General features: G+C 43.0%; 1 protein-coding gene across 1 annotated transcript in view; it reads right to left on the reverse strand.

The window, feature by feature from the left end:
- LOC125460418 (transmembrane protein 14C-like) overlaps nt 1–18,860 on the reverse strand; it is a 33,939-nt gene that overhangs the window by 3,014 nt on the left and 12,065 nt on the right. The window contains exons 2-3 of the mRNA XM_059653744.1: nt 13,736–13,837; nt 4,213–4,300 (exon numbers count right to left, since the gene is read on the reverse strand). Coding sequence (XP_059509727.1) covers nt 4,213–4,300; nt 13,736–13,837 — 190 coding nt within the window. The remainder of the gene's footprint in view (nt 1–4,212; nt 4,301–13,735; nt 13,838–18,860) is intronic.

An 18,860-nucleotide genomic window follows, 5' to 3' on the forward strand; every position in this document is an offset into this window, starting at 1 on the left:
GGGGGGGTTCAGAAACAAAAAATACCACTGAACGTCAAATAAATCAATTAGATTCTCGCTTGTTGGAGGTGGTCATTGCCTGGTATTTGTGTGCCACAAATTTTACCCAGATCTGATTGGAATTGAACAAGGATTCTTTTAGTATCTGAGGAGTTACAGATGGTGTTGAAAACTGAGCAATTATCAGCAAGCTTCCTACTTCTGACCTTATGATGTAGGGAAAGTCATTGATGAAGCAGTTGAAGATAGTTAGACCAAAGATAACGATCCAGACAAAGGACATCACCCGGACCCTGATAATCTACAGCCCAGCCAGTGGCTTTGGAAATACTGGTCAGACTCATGGTCATTTTCCAAACTACTTTAAAAACTGGAGAAATTCCAACAGACTGGAGGGTAACAAATGTAACCTCGTTATTTAAAAAGTGAGGGAGAGGAAAAAAAAACAAGTTACAAACGAGATCACCTAATATCAATAGTGGGGAGGTGCCAAAAGATACTTCGAAAGCATTAATAGGATTGGATAAAGCCAGCATGGCTTTATGAAAGGCAAATCACACTTAACAAATCTACTTTTTTGAAGAAAGGTGTAATTAGTAGGTAAGGGAGAGCCAGTAGATGTAGTGCATTTGTATTTTAAGAAGGCTTTTGATAAGTTCCCAAATTAGGGGTGGCACAGTGGCTCAGTGGTTAGCACTGCTGCCTCAGCGCCAGGAGCCTGGGTTCAACTCCACCATCAGGTGTGGAGTTTGCACATTCTCCCTGTGTCTGCGTGGGTTTCCTCCCTTGGTCCAAAGATGTGTAGGCAAGGTGGATAGGAATCAAGGATGTGTAGAATGGGGGATGGGTCTGGGTGGGATGCTCTGAAGGTTGGTGTTGTCTTGTTGGGCCGAAGGGCCTGTTTCCACACTGTAGGAATTCTATGATTCTAAAGAATAGCACAGAGGATAATATGTTTGCATGGATTAAGAATTGGTTGAAGGACAGGTAACAGAGTGGGAATGAATAGGCCTTTTTCCGGGAGGCAAGCGCTGCTGGGGCACTGCAAGGATCAGTGCTTCCACTGTAGCTCTTCAAAATATATCCATAAATAATCAGCATGAGAGAACCAAATGCGACATTTCTAAGTTTGTTGCAGCTGCAAAACTAGTCGGATTGTGAGCTGTGAAGAGGACGTCCCAAGGCTTCAAAGTGGTTTATACGAGATGAGTGAGTAGGGAAACATGTGGCAGATGCAATACAATGTGGCTAAATGTGAAGTTATACACTTTGCTATGAAAATCAAAAAGACAGAGTATTATTTAAATGGTGATAAATTAGGAAATGAGGATGTACAAAGGGATCTGGGATCCTTACACACAAGTCTAGTGCAGGAAGTACTTAGGAAGATAACTGGTACGTTGGTCTTCTTTACAAAAAGATTTAAGTTCAGAGGCAGGGGTGTCTTAATAGTATTACTGTCTTAGTGGAGGATTACATATATAAGTTTTGGTCTTACTACCTAAGAAATAATATACCTGCAACAGAGGTTCACTAAGCTGATACCATGTATGGTATGATTCTTTGGAGAGATTGTTTCACCTAGACCTGTATTCACTAGAGTTTAGAAGGATGAGAGGGGATCTGATTTGAAATGTACAAAATTCTAACAGAATTTGACAGGTTTGGCAGATTAGATGCAGGAAGGATATTTTCCCTTGTTGAGGAGTCTCAAACTAGGCATGAGTCTCAGGATAAATACAGTGCTGAGCTGAAGGAACACAGCAGGTCAGGCAGCATCAGAGGAGAAGAAAGTCCACGTTTCAGGTGGGATCCGGACCTGAAACGTTGACTTTCCTGCTCCTCTGATGTAGCCCGACCTGCCATGTTCCTCAGGCTCCACTCTGTATTGACTCTGACTTCCCAGCATCTGCAGTTCTTGCTATCTCTCAATCACAGTCTCAGGATATGGGATAGGCCATTTAATACTGAGACGAGCAACCTTCTGAATTCTCTACCATAGAAGGCTGATGAGGCCAAAATACTGAATACATTCAAGCAAGAGGTAGATAAGTTAAAGATATCAAGGGATATGAAAAGAAAGCAGGAATGTTATTGAGAATCAGCCACGATCATTCTGAATGGTGGAGCAGGCGTGAAGGGCTGAATGGCCTCCTCCAGCTCATAGTTTGTGTTAACTCCAACAGGGATGTTGTGGACCTCAGATGTCTAACCTTCAACAACTATCTTCTATTGTGCTAGACGTGACTTCAACCAACAGAGAGGTTTCCCTCTGATTACCACTGCCTCTAGTTTTGCTAGGGCTCCTTGCTGCTACGTTCAGTCAAATGTGGCCTTGATGTCAAGGACAGTCACTTTCACTCACTTCTGGAGTTCAGTTCCTTTGTCTGTGTATAACAAAGGTGTATTTGAGCTAAGGAGCTAAGTGGTCCTGGCAGAACCCAAACTGAGTGCCATTGAGCAGGTTAACTCCAAACAAGTGGTGCTCGATAGCACGACTGATAGCTTGATAGCCCCTTCCATCAATTCACCAATGATCAAAAGCAGACTGAAGCAGTAGCTGGTTAGTGTGGTTTTGTTCTGTGTAGAAGTCATAACTGGACAACATTCAACGTTATTGGGTAAATGCCTCTGTTATAGCTGGACTGAAGCAGCTTGGCTGGACAAATGGCAATTTCTGGAGCACAAGTCTTCTGTACTGTTGCCAGAATGTTATTGAGGCCCATAGCCTTTGCAACACCAATGCTTGCAGCCATTTCCTGATATCACATGGACTGTATTGCATTAGTTGGTATCTATGATGCTGAGGACCTCTCCAGAGGAGGCTAAGACGGACAATCTATTCAATGCCTCTGACTGAAGATTGCTGTGAATGTTGCAGCCTTATATAGAACATCACAGCACAGTACAGGCCCTTCGGCCCTCGATGTTGTGCCGACCTGTCATACCGATCTGAAGCCCATTATATCTTTTGCACTGACATGCTATTCTCCACTGTTATAGGACACAGGGATATTTGTCGATCCTCCTCCACCAGTGAGTTGTTTTGTTATCCTCTACCACTCACGGCTGAACGTGGCATGTCTGCAGAGCTCAAATCTGACTTGCTGGCTGTGAAATCACTTAACCCTATCTATTACTTGCTGCTTATCCTCAAGCCTGGTGCTGCTCCTGGCATGTCCTCTTGCACTCTTCACCAAAAAAAACGGTGGACAACCTCATATGATTGCAATGGCAGAGGTGGCAGCTATGCCAGGCCAAAGTCCAGAGAGTGTGTTTTAGCACAATTCTGCTGCCGATGGCACACAGCACTTCATGGATGCCCAGTGCGAAGTCCATTTAGCACAATGTAACGGAGGGTATCCATTATGTGAAGACAGGACTTAGAGCAGCAGAGTAGCTCAGTTGTTAGCAATACTGCCTCACAGCACCATAGACCCGGATTTGATTCCAACCTCGGGGAACTGTCTGTGTGGAATTTGCACATTCTTCCCGTGCCTGTATGGGGTTCCTCTGGGTCGCTCCAGTTTCCTCCCACAGTCCAAAGACGTGCAGGTTAGAAGAGTTAGCCATGTGAAATGCAGTGTCAGGGTGGGATCCTCTTTGAGGGTCGTGTGAACCCGATAGACCAAGTGACCTGCTTCCACACTGAAGGATTTCTATGACTCTACAATTCATCTCCACAAGATCGTCCCTCTTGTTGGTTCCTTCACCATCTTGCCACAGGTATCATGCGCAAAAGCTGCAATATTGAAACAGGGTACTGCAATGGGAAGTGAGAATCCAAGATGCCTACAGGAAATTGGCCCAGATCGGAGGAGGGAGGAGAGAGGGGAGAGGGGAAGAGAAAAAGAAGGCAGGATGACATAAAGGACCTGCAATTGTGCACATGCATGTTTCCAGATCAACACACGTGCACAGTTACCCACATTTGCCCATGTCAGCAGAAATTGGCCATTTTTAACAGAAGTATAATTAAGTTGTGGAATATGTAACAAGGAAAGCCCAATAAGTTTTACTATAAGACAACGATCAATCTCTTGAAATAAAAGTGATTCACGTTTATGGTGAGAAATCATTAAAGTTCATCTATCTAAAAGGGCAGAATTTTGAAATATCTTTGATTAATAGATAATTCCAGCAAATATTAAAATAAAGTTTTCAGCAATATAAACTTCTTTGTTGGGTATACATGAGGATCTATGTCATTACCTTGCTCCTGCGACTAATCCTGCTGGCATGAATTTTCCTGAATTGTAGAATCTCATTCCCATTATTCCAGTCAGTGCTCCTGAAGCAACTTTAAAGTACATAGACACAAACATTACTCAGCAGAAAGTTTAACATCAGTGTAGGTAAGATTTGAGAAGTACTGAGCAGAGGAAAAAAAACAAATCAACAAATATTTGGGAAAGATTTTAGTTAATTAAAGAAGAGCAGCACAGATTTATAAAAGTCACATCACGCTTGATTAATTTAACTGAATTACCTAGACAAAGTTTTACAGGAATAAATTCTTTGAAGAATGGGCAGGAATGTGCAGTTAAGGCCACAACGAAATCAGTCTTGATCTTAACAAATAGTGGAATAGGCTTGAGGGGAAAATGACCTATTCTTACTCATAATTCTTATGTGGCATTCTAAAATTAGTTGTGGATGATCAGAAATTGCATTGTATTGCAGCTACTGGTCTCAATTCAATAACTGCAATCTGTTCACACTGCCTGACTGAAACCTCCATTGTTTCCCAGAAGCAAGCTCTCATCATTTCTCACGGGTTTAGTTAATTCACGGCAGTAGTAAATACTTGCATTGCCAATGTATTAAATGCAAGAGTTGCATGCGCTATGCCACTTTTGTGCTAAGTTGTATTGAATTAAATCTGAACCTTGCGTCAAGAGGCTTTTGAGCTCATATTCCAGCATATCTTTGGAAAAATAAGATCCATTATTTCATCCAGTGATCCAGTTTGCACATTCTCCCTGTGTCTGTGTGGTTTTCTTCCCGATGCTCCAGTTTCTTCCCACAGTCCAAAGATGTACAGGTTAGGAAGATTAGCCACACTCAAATCGTCCATAATGTTCCAGGTGAACTAGCCATGGGAAATGCAGGGTTACAGGAATAGGGTGGAGGGTTGTGCGAGTCTGGGTGGGATGCTCTTCAAGGGGTTGGTGGGATTTGATGGGCCAAATGGCCTGCTTCCGCACTTCAGAGATTCTATGATTCAAAGTAAGAAGACTGATGTAGAGAAAGCAATAAGTGTCCTCCATACGGATTTTAACATAATATTTGACAAAGCACCATATGAAACACTGGTTAACAATGGGGGGCTTATGAAACAGAAGGTCAATGCCACTTCTGAAGAGTCACTGGATCCAAAATGTCAACTGCTTTCTCTCGACAGATGCTGAAATACCTGCTGAGTTTTTCCAGCAATTTCTGTTTGTGTTTCCAATTTCCAACATCTTCAGTTCATTGTTCTTTTTGTTCAGTGCCAGGTTGGATAAATAGAGAAGTCTTAAAACCAGAAAACAGATAGACATGGTAAATGAAAACCGAAAGCACTGCGGGTACTGTAAATCCGGAACAAAAACAAAGTTGCTGGAAAAGCTCAGCAGTTCTGGCAGATCCGTGAAGGAAAAAAGGGTTAATGTTCCGGGTCTGGTGACTCTTCCTCAGAACTGAGGCAAGGTTACTGGATTCGAAATGTTAACTCTGTTTTTTCCTTCACAGAAGCTGCCAAGTCAGGGCAAATGGTTATTTTTCAGACTGATAGATGGTAAACAATGGTGTTTGCTGTGAAGTTGGATACAGTACTCTGAACAGGGAATTGCTGGCTCTCACAGACTCCTCTATGTGTGAAGATAGATAAGTCCCCTGGGCCGGATGGGATTTATTCTAGGATCCTCTGGGAAGCCAGGGAGGAGATTGCCGAGCCTTTGGCATTGATCTTTAACTCGTCATTGTCTACAGGAATAGTGCCAGATGACTGGAAGATAGCAAATGTGGTTCCCCTGATCAAGATGGGGAGTAGAGACAACCCTGGTAATTATAGACCAGTGAGCCTTACCTCAGTTGTTGGTAAAGTGTTGGAAAAGGTTATAAGAGATAGGATTTATAATCATCGAGAAAAGAATAAATTGATTAGGGATAGTCAGCACGGTTTTGAGAAGGGTAGGTCGTGCCTCACAAACCTTATTGAGTTCTTTGAGAAGGTGACCAAACAGGTAGATGAGAGTAAACCGGTTGATGTGGTGTAAAATGGATTTCAGCAAGGGATTCAATAAGGTTCCCCACAGTAGGCTATTGTACAAAATGCAGAGGAATGGGATTGTGGGAGATACAGCAGTTTGGATCGGAAATTGGCTTGCTGAAAGAAGACAGAGGGTGGTAGTTGATGAGAAATGTTCATCCTGGAGACCAGTTACTAGTGGTGTACCGCAAGGGTCGGTGTTGGGTCCACTGCTGTTTGTCATTTTTATAAATGACCTGGATGAGGGCGTAGAAGGATGGGTTAGTAAATTTGAGACAACACCAATTTCGGTGGAGTTGTGGATAGTGACAAAGGATGCTGCAGGTTGCAGAGAGACACAGACAAGCTGCAGAGCTGGGCTGAGAGGCGGCAAATGGAGTTTAATGCGGACAAGTGTGAGGTGATGCACTTTGGTAGGAGTAACCAGAAGGCAAAGTACAGGGCTAATGGTAAGATTCTTGGTAGTGTAGATGAGCAGAGAGATCTCGGTGTCCATGTACACAGATCCTTGAAAGTTACCAACCCTATTAACCTGGGTGGCAAGAAGGCATACAGTGTTTTAGCTTTTATTAATAGAGGGATCGAGTTCCGGAACCAAGAGGTTATGCTGCGGCTGTACAAAACCCTGGTGCGGCCGCACTTGGAGTACTGCGTACAGTTCTGGTCATCGCATTATAAGGAGGATGTGGAAGCTTTGGAAAGGGTGCAGAGGAGACTTACTAGGATGTTGCCTGGTATGGAGGGAAGGTCTTACGAGGAAAGGCTGAGGGACTTGAGGCTGTTTTCGTTAGAGAGAAGGTTGAGAGGTGACTTAATTGAGACATATAAAATAATCAGAGGGTTCGATAGGGTGGATAGGAAGAGCCTTTTTCCTAGGATGGTGGCGGCGAGTACGAGGGGGCATAGCTTTAAATTGAGGGGTGAAAGATATAGGACAGATGTCAGAGGTAGTTTCTTTACTCAGAGAGTAGTGAGAATGGAACGCTTTGCCTGCAACGGTAGTAGATTCGCCAACTTTAGGTACATTTAAGTCATCATTGGACAAGCATATGGACGTACATGGAATAGTGTGGGTTAGATGGGGTTGAGATCGGTATGACAGGTTGGCACAACATTGAGGGCCGAAGGGCCTGTACTGTGCTGTAATGTTCTATGTCTTAGAGAAAGCGCCATCTAAATAACCATGCTACCAATGGCACAACTAGTTAACCTTCCTGACAGAAGGATTGATGGAGAAGGCACAGAACATTCCAGAATTCACACAACCTGATTGTAATTTCGAGATAATGGGAACTGCAGATGCTGGAGATTCCAAGATAATAAAATGTGAGGCTGGATGAACACAGCAGGCCAAGCAGCATCTCAGGAGCACAAAAGCTGACGTTTCGGGCCTAGACCCTTCATCAGAGAGGGGGATGGGGGGAGGGAACTGGAATAAATAGGGAGAGAGGGGGAGGCGGACCGAAGATGGAGAGTAAAGAAGATAGGTGGAGAAGGTGTGGGTGGGGAGGTAGGGAGGGGATAGGTCAGTCCAGGGAAGACGGACAGGTCAAGGAGGTGGGATGAGGTTAGTAGGTAGCTGGGGGTGCGGCTTGGGGTGGGAGGAAGGGATGGGTGAGAGGAAGAACCGGTTAGGGAGGCAGAGACAGGTTGGACTGGTTTTGGGATGCAGTGGGTGGGGGGGAAGAGCTGGGCTGGTTGTGTGGTGCAGTGGGGGGAGGGGATGAACTGGGCTGGTTTAGGGATGCAGTGGGGGAAGGGTAATTTCGAGAGACTAAAGTCTACTTTTTTAAAAGAATGTGGGACTTATATTTATTGAAACAACATACGATTAGAATCTTGTTTTATTTGGGAATAGTTAGTAATTGTTCCTTTATAGTTTAATTAATTTGTTCAGGGTTAGAATTAGATTAATTATTTTTCTACTTGTTGATTGTAAAGAGAGAGTCAGGGATTTATTTTATTTAAACACTAGAGGTTGCTGAAAGGCAGGCTATGCCACTTTTCACATTTCTTTTACAGATTATAGGCTGCGGTGCTCCTCTTTGGATGTTTTGGTTCTGCTTCATGACATATTCTCAAAAATTTGTGCTAGAATCACTGCTACTTTGATGTATGTGCATAATTATAATAATTGAAGTACAGATGTTTAAATTTTTAAAATTTTCCAAAGATTGCAGATAGGGAGGTGTGTATAGACTTAATGTCACAGTTCTATAGATTGTGCACAATAGAGACCTGGGGTGTATATGCAACATTCTTTGAAGGTGGTAAAGCATATTCAGTGTGGTGAAAAAAGCAGAAGGGCTTAGAGTAGATATACTGCATACAAGTCCTGCTGAACTTTTTTAAAGCTCTGGCTAAGCCACAAATGGAGTATTGCATCCAATTCGGTTTTATTCATTAACGGGATGTGGGCATCGCTGGCTAGACAGCCTTTATTGCCCAGAGGGCAGTTCAGAATCAACCACATTGCTGTGAGTCTGGAGTCACATGTAGGCCAGATCAGTTAAGGATGCCAGTTTCATTCCCTAAAGGACATTAGTGAACCAGATGGGTTTTTCCTGACAATCAACAACACATTCATGGTCATCACAGAGTGGTTCAGTGGTTAGCACTGCTGCCTCATAGCACCAGGGACCCAGGTTCAATTCCACCCTCAGGCAACTGCCTGTGTTGAGTTTGCAGTTCTCCCCATGTCAGCATGGGTTTGCTCCGGTTTCCTCCCACAGTCCGAAGATGTGCAGGCTTGGTGGATTGGCCATGCTAAATTGCCCACAGTGTTCAGGGATATGTAGATTAGGTGGGTTAAGAGGGATGAGTCTGGGTGGGATGCTCTGAGGGGCAGCATCGACTTGTTGGGCTGAAGGGCCTGTTTCTACACTGTAGGAATTTTATGATTAGATTTGTAATTCTAGATGTTTTTATTGAATTCAAATTCCACCATCTGCCATGGCGGGATTCAAGTCCGGGTCACCAGAACATTATCTGGGTCTCTGGATTAACAGTCCAGTGACAATACCACTAGGCCACTGCCTCCTTGAAGCACAGATTGGATCAGATTGCGCAGAACTCTGTACTTAAGCCTCTCTTTCTTAAATTATTCAATTCAGTTTTTTATATAATTTTTTGAGAGACATAGATTTTGCTGGCTATAGTCCAGTCTTAATTGCCTTTGAGAATTTTGTGATCAACTATCTTCCTTAACACCAGCACTGCAAATTGCATTTGTACACTGACAGTGATGTCGGGAAAGGAGTTCCAGGGTTTTGATCCAGTGAGAGTGGAGGAACAGAGGTATACTTCCAAATTAGGATGGTCTGTGGTGTTATAAAGTAGAGGTCGACAACCAACCTCACCCCTCCCCATCCCCCACCAACACCCCACTTTGATAACTAAAACCAGAAGACCCAGAGAGGCCACCTCACCCTATAATCTGTTAAACTAGTCCCAATCTGTTATAAAGGAGTGGTTAAATAAAAATAAACCCGTGACACTCTCTTTATAAATCAACAAGTAACAATTTATTTATCTAACAATGAACAGACTAACTGTTAAAAAACGGAATAAATCCCTTCTAACTACTACCTATTCCTGAATAAAACATGATTATAATGGTATGCTGTTCCAATAAATAATAGTCCCAGTTATATAAAATATTAAAAAAAATTAGAATTTAGTCTCTTGATTACGTCTTCTGGAATGTTCTGTGTCTTCTCCGATGAATTCTCCTGTCAGGAATGTCTTCTCTGTTGAATTCTTTTGTCTGGAAAATTTAACTATTTGTGCTGAAAGTACCTCTAGTATGGATGGAGCTTACTCTAAGGCTTACAGAATTCTGTGAAAGCTAGGTATTCTTTCTTTCAGAGCGAAGAGTGGCTCTTTTGGCAGATGACAGTTGGCTCTCTCCCAATTTTCCAAATGTTCTCATTTTTTTATACCATTGACATATTAATTTCTTACAACAGGATTGGTCCTATGTTGACAAAACCATCAGATTTAAATTTAACTGGTTTAAATTAATTAGCTAAACTGAAAAACCTGTTGTCTTGGTAAAAACGGCTGCTCTTCCTGCTAACAGCGTAGCCTTTTGATACAAGTATTTCAATTCAGATGCTCTGTGCATCTGAAAACTCAGAGACATCCTTTTGAATCTCTAAGCATAGTAAAGCACAACTTTTAAAGGGACTACACACTGCTTTCCCTATAGCAGTTTATAAACACCAGCAGTTGACGAATACCAAATTCCTACATCCTGCCTTCCAATGCAAAGTACTCTACTGAACATTGCAACAGTGGCTTGGGGGGTAAATCTGCAGGTAGTGTTCTGTTTTCATGTTGCCCTTGTCATTTTAGGCAGTTTAAGTGGCAAGTTTGGACATTGTTGTTGAAGGAGCCTTGTTGATGCAATGTTCACCGGTGCTGCCGTTTCTACCTCTAAACCAGAAAGTCCAGGCTCAAGCGTAACCTTCCTCAGAAATGAATAAGTTGGTTAAAAATATCCACAACGTTACAGCTGCAAAACTGATACTGTAGGATTTAGTAAAGGAAACTTAGCAAAGTGAAAATTTCCACACTCTGCAATTTTTAAGTTTTTGGATTTCTTATATTTTTAAAAAATTCTTAAATATGAAATTTATATCTACTTCGTTGTTAATTTCCATTAATTCTCGAGTTGCTGAAATTAACATTAACATGTCTGATTTTAAGATCTATCCACCAATGAGAAAACAGAATTAAAAACAGGCTTTTCCAAATTCCAGGTCTGCCAAATTAAAATGAAACAAGTCAAGTAGTAAGACCCTATGACTATAGGTTGTACACTCTTGGTTTGCACCAACATTTCATGGGGCATTGATACACATCTCAATGCACAAAGATCTGGCCACCTTGCTGTGGAACACTCCTGTAGTTGGACCATACTATATCACCTTCTCCTTTCAAAAAGGTTTATGTAGAGAAACACTTCAACCACAAGTCCATCAGGCAGTGATTAGCACATAACATCCCTGAACTCCTGTAGGAAAAGGACAGACTTAATTCTGTTGGATGAGTCCTGAGACAGTCTGAGGCATGAGGCATGAATAACTTATCACCAGAACTTTCTAACAAGTATCAAGGCATAGCTTGAGTCATAGTCATAATGTTATGGAGATCTAAAGCACAGAGAGAAAGGCCCTTTGGCCCATCACATCTGTGCCAGTCAAAAACAACCACCTAACTATTCTAATCTTATCTTCCAACATTTGGTCCATAGCCTTGAATCACAATTGCATGTTAATATTTCTGAAAATGCTGAGAGGGATTTTGCCTTCACCACCCTTACAGGCAATGAGCTCCAGGTTCCCACCATGCCCCGGATGAAGACGTTTTTCTTTACATCTCAAAGAATCCCTACAGTGCGGAAACAGGCCCTTTGGCCCAATACGTCTACACCCAACCACACAGCATCCCAGCCAGACCCATCCCACATAACCCACCTAATCTACACATCCCTGAATACTACAGATAATTTAGCATGGCCAATCCACCTCACCTGCACATCTTTGGACTGTGGGAGGAGACTGGAGCAGCCGGAGGAAACCCACGCTGACAGGGGGAATATGTGCAAGCTCGACAAAGATAGTCGCCCTGGGTCCTTGGTGCTGTGAGACAGCAGTGCTAACCACTGAGCCACCATGCTGCCCTTAACCTCTGCCCCTTACTTTAAAGCTGGCCAATCATGGGGATAAATTTCTGAAGAAGAGTCACTAGACTCAAAATGTTAACCCTGCTTTCTCTTCACAGACCTGCTGAATCGTCCCAACAGTTCTTTTTGTTCTTTCTGATTTCCAGCATCCACAGATGGGACATAACAACAGCGCTTCACCGGAGGCTCACTGATTATGTTACCTAGAATGGTGACAAAACATCTGAAAACTAACCTTCCAGCTCAGTGAGCAAACTCACATCCAGATCCACAGTTTTTTTTATTTTTGGTAAGATTTTCTTGTTGTCTACACTAGCTATGCCTCTCTCAATTTTACACATCTGGATCATGTCCCCTCTCAATCTCTTCTGCTTCAAGAAAATCAACCCAGTCTGTCCAATTTGTCCTCATAACACACTCACCAGCCCCGGCAACATCCTGGTAAATCTCCTGTGCATCCTCTCCAGTGCTATCACATCCCCACTATAATGCAGATTCCAGAACAGCACACAATATTTTAGCTATTGCCTAACCAATGTATTATACAGTTCCAACATTACCTCCCTGCTCCTAAAGTCCATGCCTCAGCTAGTAGAGGCAATGTATACAATACGTCTTCTTAACCACTCTATCCTCTTTACCTAGCTTAAGGGACTGATGCACAATTCATAGAACATAGAACATAGAACAGTACAGCACAGAACAGGCCCTTCAGCCCACAATGTTGTGCCGACCATTGATCCTCATGTATGCACCCTCAAATTTCTGTGACCATATACATGTCCAGCAGTCTCTTAAATGACCCCAATGACCTTGCTTCCACAACTGCTGCTGGCAACGCATTCCATGCTCTCACAACTCTCTGCGTAAAGAACCTGCCTCTGACATCCCCTCGATACTTTCCACCAACCAGCTTAAAACTATGACCCCTCGTGCTAGCCATTTCTGCCCTGGGAAATAGTCTCTGGCTATCAACTCTATCTATGCCTCTCATTATCTTGTATACCTCAATTAGGTCCCCTCTCCTCCTCCTTTTCTCCAATGAAAAGAGACCGAGCTCAGTCAACCTCTCTTCATAAGATAAGCCCTCCAGTCCAGGCAGCATCCTGGTAAACCTCCTCTGAACCCTCTCCAAAGCATCCACTGATCCTCAGTGCTTTTCAGGGTCCTACCATTCATAATGTATTCCCATGCCAGTTACATCAAATTAGTGAAAGATGCTCTTTGGTCTGCCTGAAATCTGTTGGCCTTTCAGTACAAAGAGTTGTCCTCGGCTGCGTGTTGCATACATGTGCATTCCAAGGTCCAGGACCACATGCTGAGGGATGCACTAAGGCTTGCAGCTGCTGTCACCAAGATGCTGTGGAGAGGGTCGGTGTCTAAATTCTTTTTGGCATGCTGTACCAAGGGGCTGTCCATTTACTGGACCCCTTGGGTTGTGTACTTAAATAGATATGTATAGTTCTTGTCAAATTCTGTGTCTGTTCCAATTTTGCATTTGGAATTAGGTAATAAGAGTATAAATGCTCGACTGCAAAATATGATATTTTGTTACATTTTCTGTTACATCCAATTTGAACTGATTTATAACCTACTTATAGATATTTTACAAATAAAGTATATTTTTGCAAAAAATATCGTACAAAGACAGAAGCCACAGAAGCAAGTTATTCTTTTAAACTTGCATATTATAAATGCACACACCATCCCTACAAAACAGTAAAAAGTACAAACAATAAAAAGTACAAACAATATACAAACAAACTCATTAGAAGTGTGATCAGATTACTCACTTAAAGACAACCACATGTTCTTGGGGTCTTGAGTGATCTGGTAAGCACCAAACCCAGCTGCACTCCCAAATAGTAGGCCAGCTGCTAGAGAAGGCACACTACCTGAATGCAAAAGTAATTTGTATTAATCACAAGCAAGCATCAAGCAAATGGAAGAATTCTCTGCAAAACACAAGCTATAAAACAATGGTAAATGTGTTTCCAAAATATCTGTACTTCAGAAGTACTTTGGTATGTCTTGAGAAGGTGCATAATGAAAATGCAAATGCTTTTATTTATTTTTTAAATAAGGCTAACGGAGAAGTTCAAAGACAACAACTCAATTTCATTGATGTTTATTTCACAACCTCATTGAACCATGCCACAAAGTAAAAGTCAATGATGAGAGTAATACCTCCCTGTAATCTCAGGCTACCAGCAATCCTGTGAACTTGCTGATCCCATCACAGTTCTATAGCAGCATCTGTACCAATGGGATAGGACATGTCCTGCTGGTAAGGGTAAACAGGCAAAGGCTGTAAACTGGTAAACGGATGGAAAAAGGGGAAGAATCTACAAAAATGAAAGCAGCCTAGATGTAAATCAGGTAAGGTAGGAGAATGCAGAAACGTATACAGTAAAAGACATATGAATTAGGATCAGGAGTGGGCACTTGAGCCTAATCTGCTATTTAGTAATGTTCTGCATGTAATCTCACATCCACATTCCTACCTACCACCAATGACATTCAACTCCTCTGTTAATCAAGGCGAGTGAACTGGGCGGGGGGAGAGAGCGAGAGCGCGCGAGGGAGCGACAGCGAGAGCGACGGGGCGCGAGGGGGCGCGAGGGAGCGACCGAGAGAGAGCGAGAGCAAGAGGGCGAGAGGGCAAGAGCGAGAGAGAGCGATCAAGCAAGAGCGCCCGGGAGCAAGAGCGAGAGCGAGAGAGAGAGACAGACAGCGCGCGCCAGAGACAGCGCGCGCCAGAGACAGCGCGCGCCAGAGACAGCGCGCGCCAGAGACAGCGCGCGCCAGAGACAGCGCGAGCCAGAGACAGCGAGAGCCAGAGACAGCGAGAGCCAGAGACAGCGAGAGCCAGAGACAGCGAGAGCCAGAGACAGCGAGAGCCAGAGACAGCGAGAGCCAGAGACAGCGAGAGCCAGAGACAGCGAGAGCCAGAGACAGCGAGAGCCAGAGACAGCGAGAGCCAGAGACAGCGAGAGCCACAGAGTGCGAGAGCCACAGAGAGCGAGAGCCACAGAGAGCGAGAGCCACAGAGAGCGAGAGCCACAGAGAGCGAGAGCCACAGAGAGCGAGAGCCACAGAGAGCGAGAGCCACAGAGAGCGAGAGCCACAGAGAGCGAGAGCCAGAGAGAGCGAGAGCCAGAGAGAGCGAGAGCCAGAGAGAGCGAGAGCCAGAGAGAGCGAGAGCCAGAGCGAGCGAGAGCCAGAGAGAGCGAGAGCCAGAGAGAGAGCCAGAGAGAGCGAGAGCCAGAGAGAGCGAGAGCGCAAGCAAGAGCGACCACGCGAGCGAAGAGATGGTACATGCAGCCAGGTGGAGGGTGGCGTTGGAGTGGAGCTGGTTTAAGGAACAGATATTGCATGTCCTTGATAGGTATGTCCCTGTCAGGCAGGGAGGAAGTGATAAGGTAAGGGAACCGTGGTTTACTAAAGAAATTGTATCTCTTGTTAAGCGCAAGAGGCTTGTGTGACGTTGAGACAAGATGGTTCAGATGAGGCGATGGAGAGTTACAGATTAGCTTGGAAGGATTTAAAGCGAGATTTAAGAAGAGCACGGAGGAGACATGAACAGTCATTAGCAGGTAGAATAAAGGAGAACCCTAAAGCTTTCTATAGGTATGCGAGGAATAAACAGATGACTAGGGTAAGAAGTGGGCCTGTCAAAGACAGAAGTGGCAAGTTGTGTGTGGACCCTGTGGAGATCATAGAGATGCTAAACGAGTATTTCACAACTGTTTTCACTCAGGAAAAGGAGAATATTGTAGAGGAGAAGACTGAGATACCGGCTATTAGACTTGAAAGGATTGAGGTTAGTAAGGAGGAGGTGTTATCAAATCTAGAAGGTGTGAAGTTAGACAAATCCCCTGGGCCAGATGGGATTTTTCCAAGGATTGTCTGGGAAGCTAGGGAGGAGGTGGCAGAGCCTTTGGCCTTGATCTTTGAATCCTCATTGTCTGCAGGTTTAGTACCAGAGGACTGGAGGATTGCAAATGTTGTGCCTTTGTTCAAGAAGGGCAGTAGAGATGACACTGGTAATTATAAACCAGTGAGCTTTATGTCTGTTGTAGGAAAAGTTTTGGAAAGGATTATCAGATAGGATTTATAATAATCTAGCGAGCAACAATTTGATTGGAGATAGTCAACATGGATTCGTCAAGGGCAGGTCATGTCTCACAAACCTCTGAGTTTTTTGAGAAGGTGACCAAGCATGTAGATGAGGGTAGGGCAGTCGACATGGCGTACATGGACTTTAGTAAAGCCTTTGATAAGGTTCCACATGGTAGGCTATTGGAGAAAATATGGAGGCATGGGATTGAGGGAGATTTAGCAGTTTGGATTAGAAACTGGCTTTCTGTAAGAAGGCAACGATTGGTGTTTGATGGAAAATATTCAGACTGGAGTCGGGTTACAAATGGTGTGCCACAAGGATCTGTTTGGGGACCACTGCTGTTTGTCATTTTTATAAATGGCTTGGGCGGAGGCATAGACGGATGGGTTAGCAAGTTTGCAGATGACACTAAAGTCGGTGGAGTGGTGGGCAGCATGGAAGAATGTTGCAGGTTGCAGGGAGACTTGGATAAACTGCAGAATTGGGCTCAAAGATGGCAAATGGAGTTCAATGCTGATAAGTGTGAGGTGATTCACTTGGGGAAGAACAATGGGAAGGCAGAATACTGGGTCAATGGAAAGATTCTTGGTAGTGTGGATGTGCAGAGAGATCTTGGTGTCCATGTACATAGGTCCCTGAAAGTTGCCACCCAGGTTGATGGTGCTGTTAAGAAGGCATACGGTGTGTTAGGTTTTATTGGTAGAGGGATTGAGTTCCGGAGCCATGATGTCATGCAGTAACTGTACAAAATGCTAATGTGGCCTCACTTGGAATATTGCGTACAGTTCTGGTCGCCCCATTACAGGACGGATGTGGAACCATTGGAAACGGTACAGAGGAGATTTACCAGGATGTTGCCTGGTCTGGAACAAAGATCTTATGAGGAAAGGCTGAGGGACTTGGGTCTGTTTTCATGGAGAGAAGGCGGCTAAGAGGGGATTTAATGGAGACATACAAGATGATCAGAGGATTAGACAGGGTGAACAGTGAGAGTCTTTTCCCTAGGATGATTACGTCAGCTTATACGAGCGAGCATAGCTGTAAATTGAGGGGTGATAGATTTCAGACAGATGTCAGAGGCAGGTTCTTTGCTCAGAGTGGTAAGGGTGTGGCATGCCCTGCCTGCCAATGTCGTTAACTCAGCCACATTAGGGGCATTTAAACAGTCCTTGAATAAGCATATGGATGATGATGGGATAGCATAGGGGGGTGGGCTGAGATTAGTTCACAGGTTGGCGCAACATCAAGAGCCGAAGGGCCTGTTCTGCGCTGTATTGTCCTATGTTCTATATGTTCTAACCCTTTGAGTGAAGAAAAAAATAAAATGTGGTCCGTCACACAGAGGTTCAACCGAACATAGGTTTCATTTTGGAGATTCTTTCTATCATTGAGAAAACAAATCTTGCACTTTTCAGTGTGAAACTGAACCAGCTTGAAATTAACATTGTCAATCAAGTATATGGCTTGCTTACCATATTAATTTATTTCATTTTAGTTTTTGTTACCAATCACAAGTAACTGGGATTAAAGAAACAGAGATCTATTTGTCATTTAGGTACATCGTTCTCGGCTCTTATCTTCAATTTAACAGTCTTTTAACAATTCACTGATAATGTGCAACATTACAAATTTTTATGCTGTGATGAGTAATTAAAGTTCTGAAATCAATGGATAACAAAGTAACATTTGCACACACTCTTGTAAAATCTCTTCGTAGAAATCTAAAAAGCTGCTCTTAAATGATTGCTGCAAAAAAGCACAAGAATTTGTTCAACCTTCAAAGTGCTCATGTTTGGATCTCAAACCTTACTTTGCAGTAACCATTCTGGTAATGTATATGCTACAGAATATAACCAAAAATAGGTTGTATTTACAAGTTACTAATTCCATACAAACTATATAACTCCATAATTTTGTTCAAGTTTAATGTAAACCTATAGATATGAAGTTTAAGAAACAATTTTAAGTAACTTTTTGCACAAAGTGTTTTGAATATAAACATTAAAGTTTCTTTCAAGTGTGGATCTTGGTAATGGAGCTTAAAATGTGTCAACTTCTCGCTAGAAGAAAAAAAATACTGCTATTCAATGAGTCCACATTCAAAAAAAAGTTTTACCACCGTTAATGAAAGTAAAGGGGTCAATTTGTTCTAACAGGACACATTTTGAATATTCTGCAAGAATACAGGGTGGATGCCAAAGACAACTCTAGTACTGAATCACAGGCACCAACAGTCTTTGTTATATCAACTATGACAAATGCTACCAAGTGGATATTTTCACGAGAAAATCAATACTTTTTAAGGAATTGTTTACACTTGCCAAATTAAGAACTAAGCCCAACACCTACAAGCATGCAGGGTGGTTTGCTAGTGCCACTCTGGAGGGTTTAGACTAGTGTGGCAGGAGTTGGGGAGCAGAGCAGTAAGTCAGCATGTGGAGGACTCGAAGAGAAGTGAGAAATTCTTGTGTTTTTTTGCAGCAAACATTTAAGTGCAACTTTTTAGATTTCTAGGAAGAGATTTTACAAGAGTGTGTGTAAATGTTACTTTGTTATCCATTGATTTCAGAACTGCAATTACTCATCACAGTATAAGAATTTTAGCATTAAAGTCTAATAAGAACAACAGGCAGGGTCAGGTGAATGAACATGGTGAGACTAGCAGTCTGAAGTGTGTGTACTAAATGTAAGTAGTGTCATGGTTACCCATGACAAAATGGGACAAAATAGCCGTTTGCGTTTCTATTTTAACTGAAAAAATGGTGGAAGGAAATTGTAGCTGCTGCATTATTTCA

The sequence above is a fragment of the Stegostoma tigrinum genome, chromosome 2, assembly GCF_030684315.1.
Source record: "Stegostoma tigrinum isolate sSteTig4 chromosome 2, sSteTig4.hap1, whole genome shotgun sequence".
Lineage (NCBI taxonomy): Eukaryota > Metazoa > Chordata > Chondrichthyes > Orectolobiformes > Stegostomatidae > Stegostoma > Stegostoma tigrinum.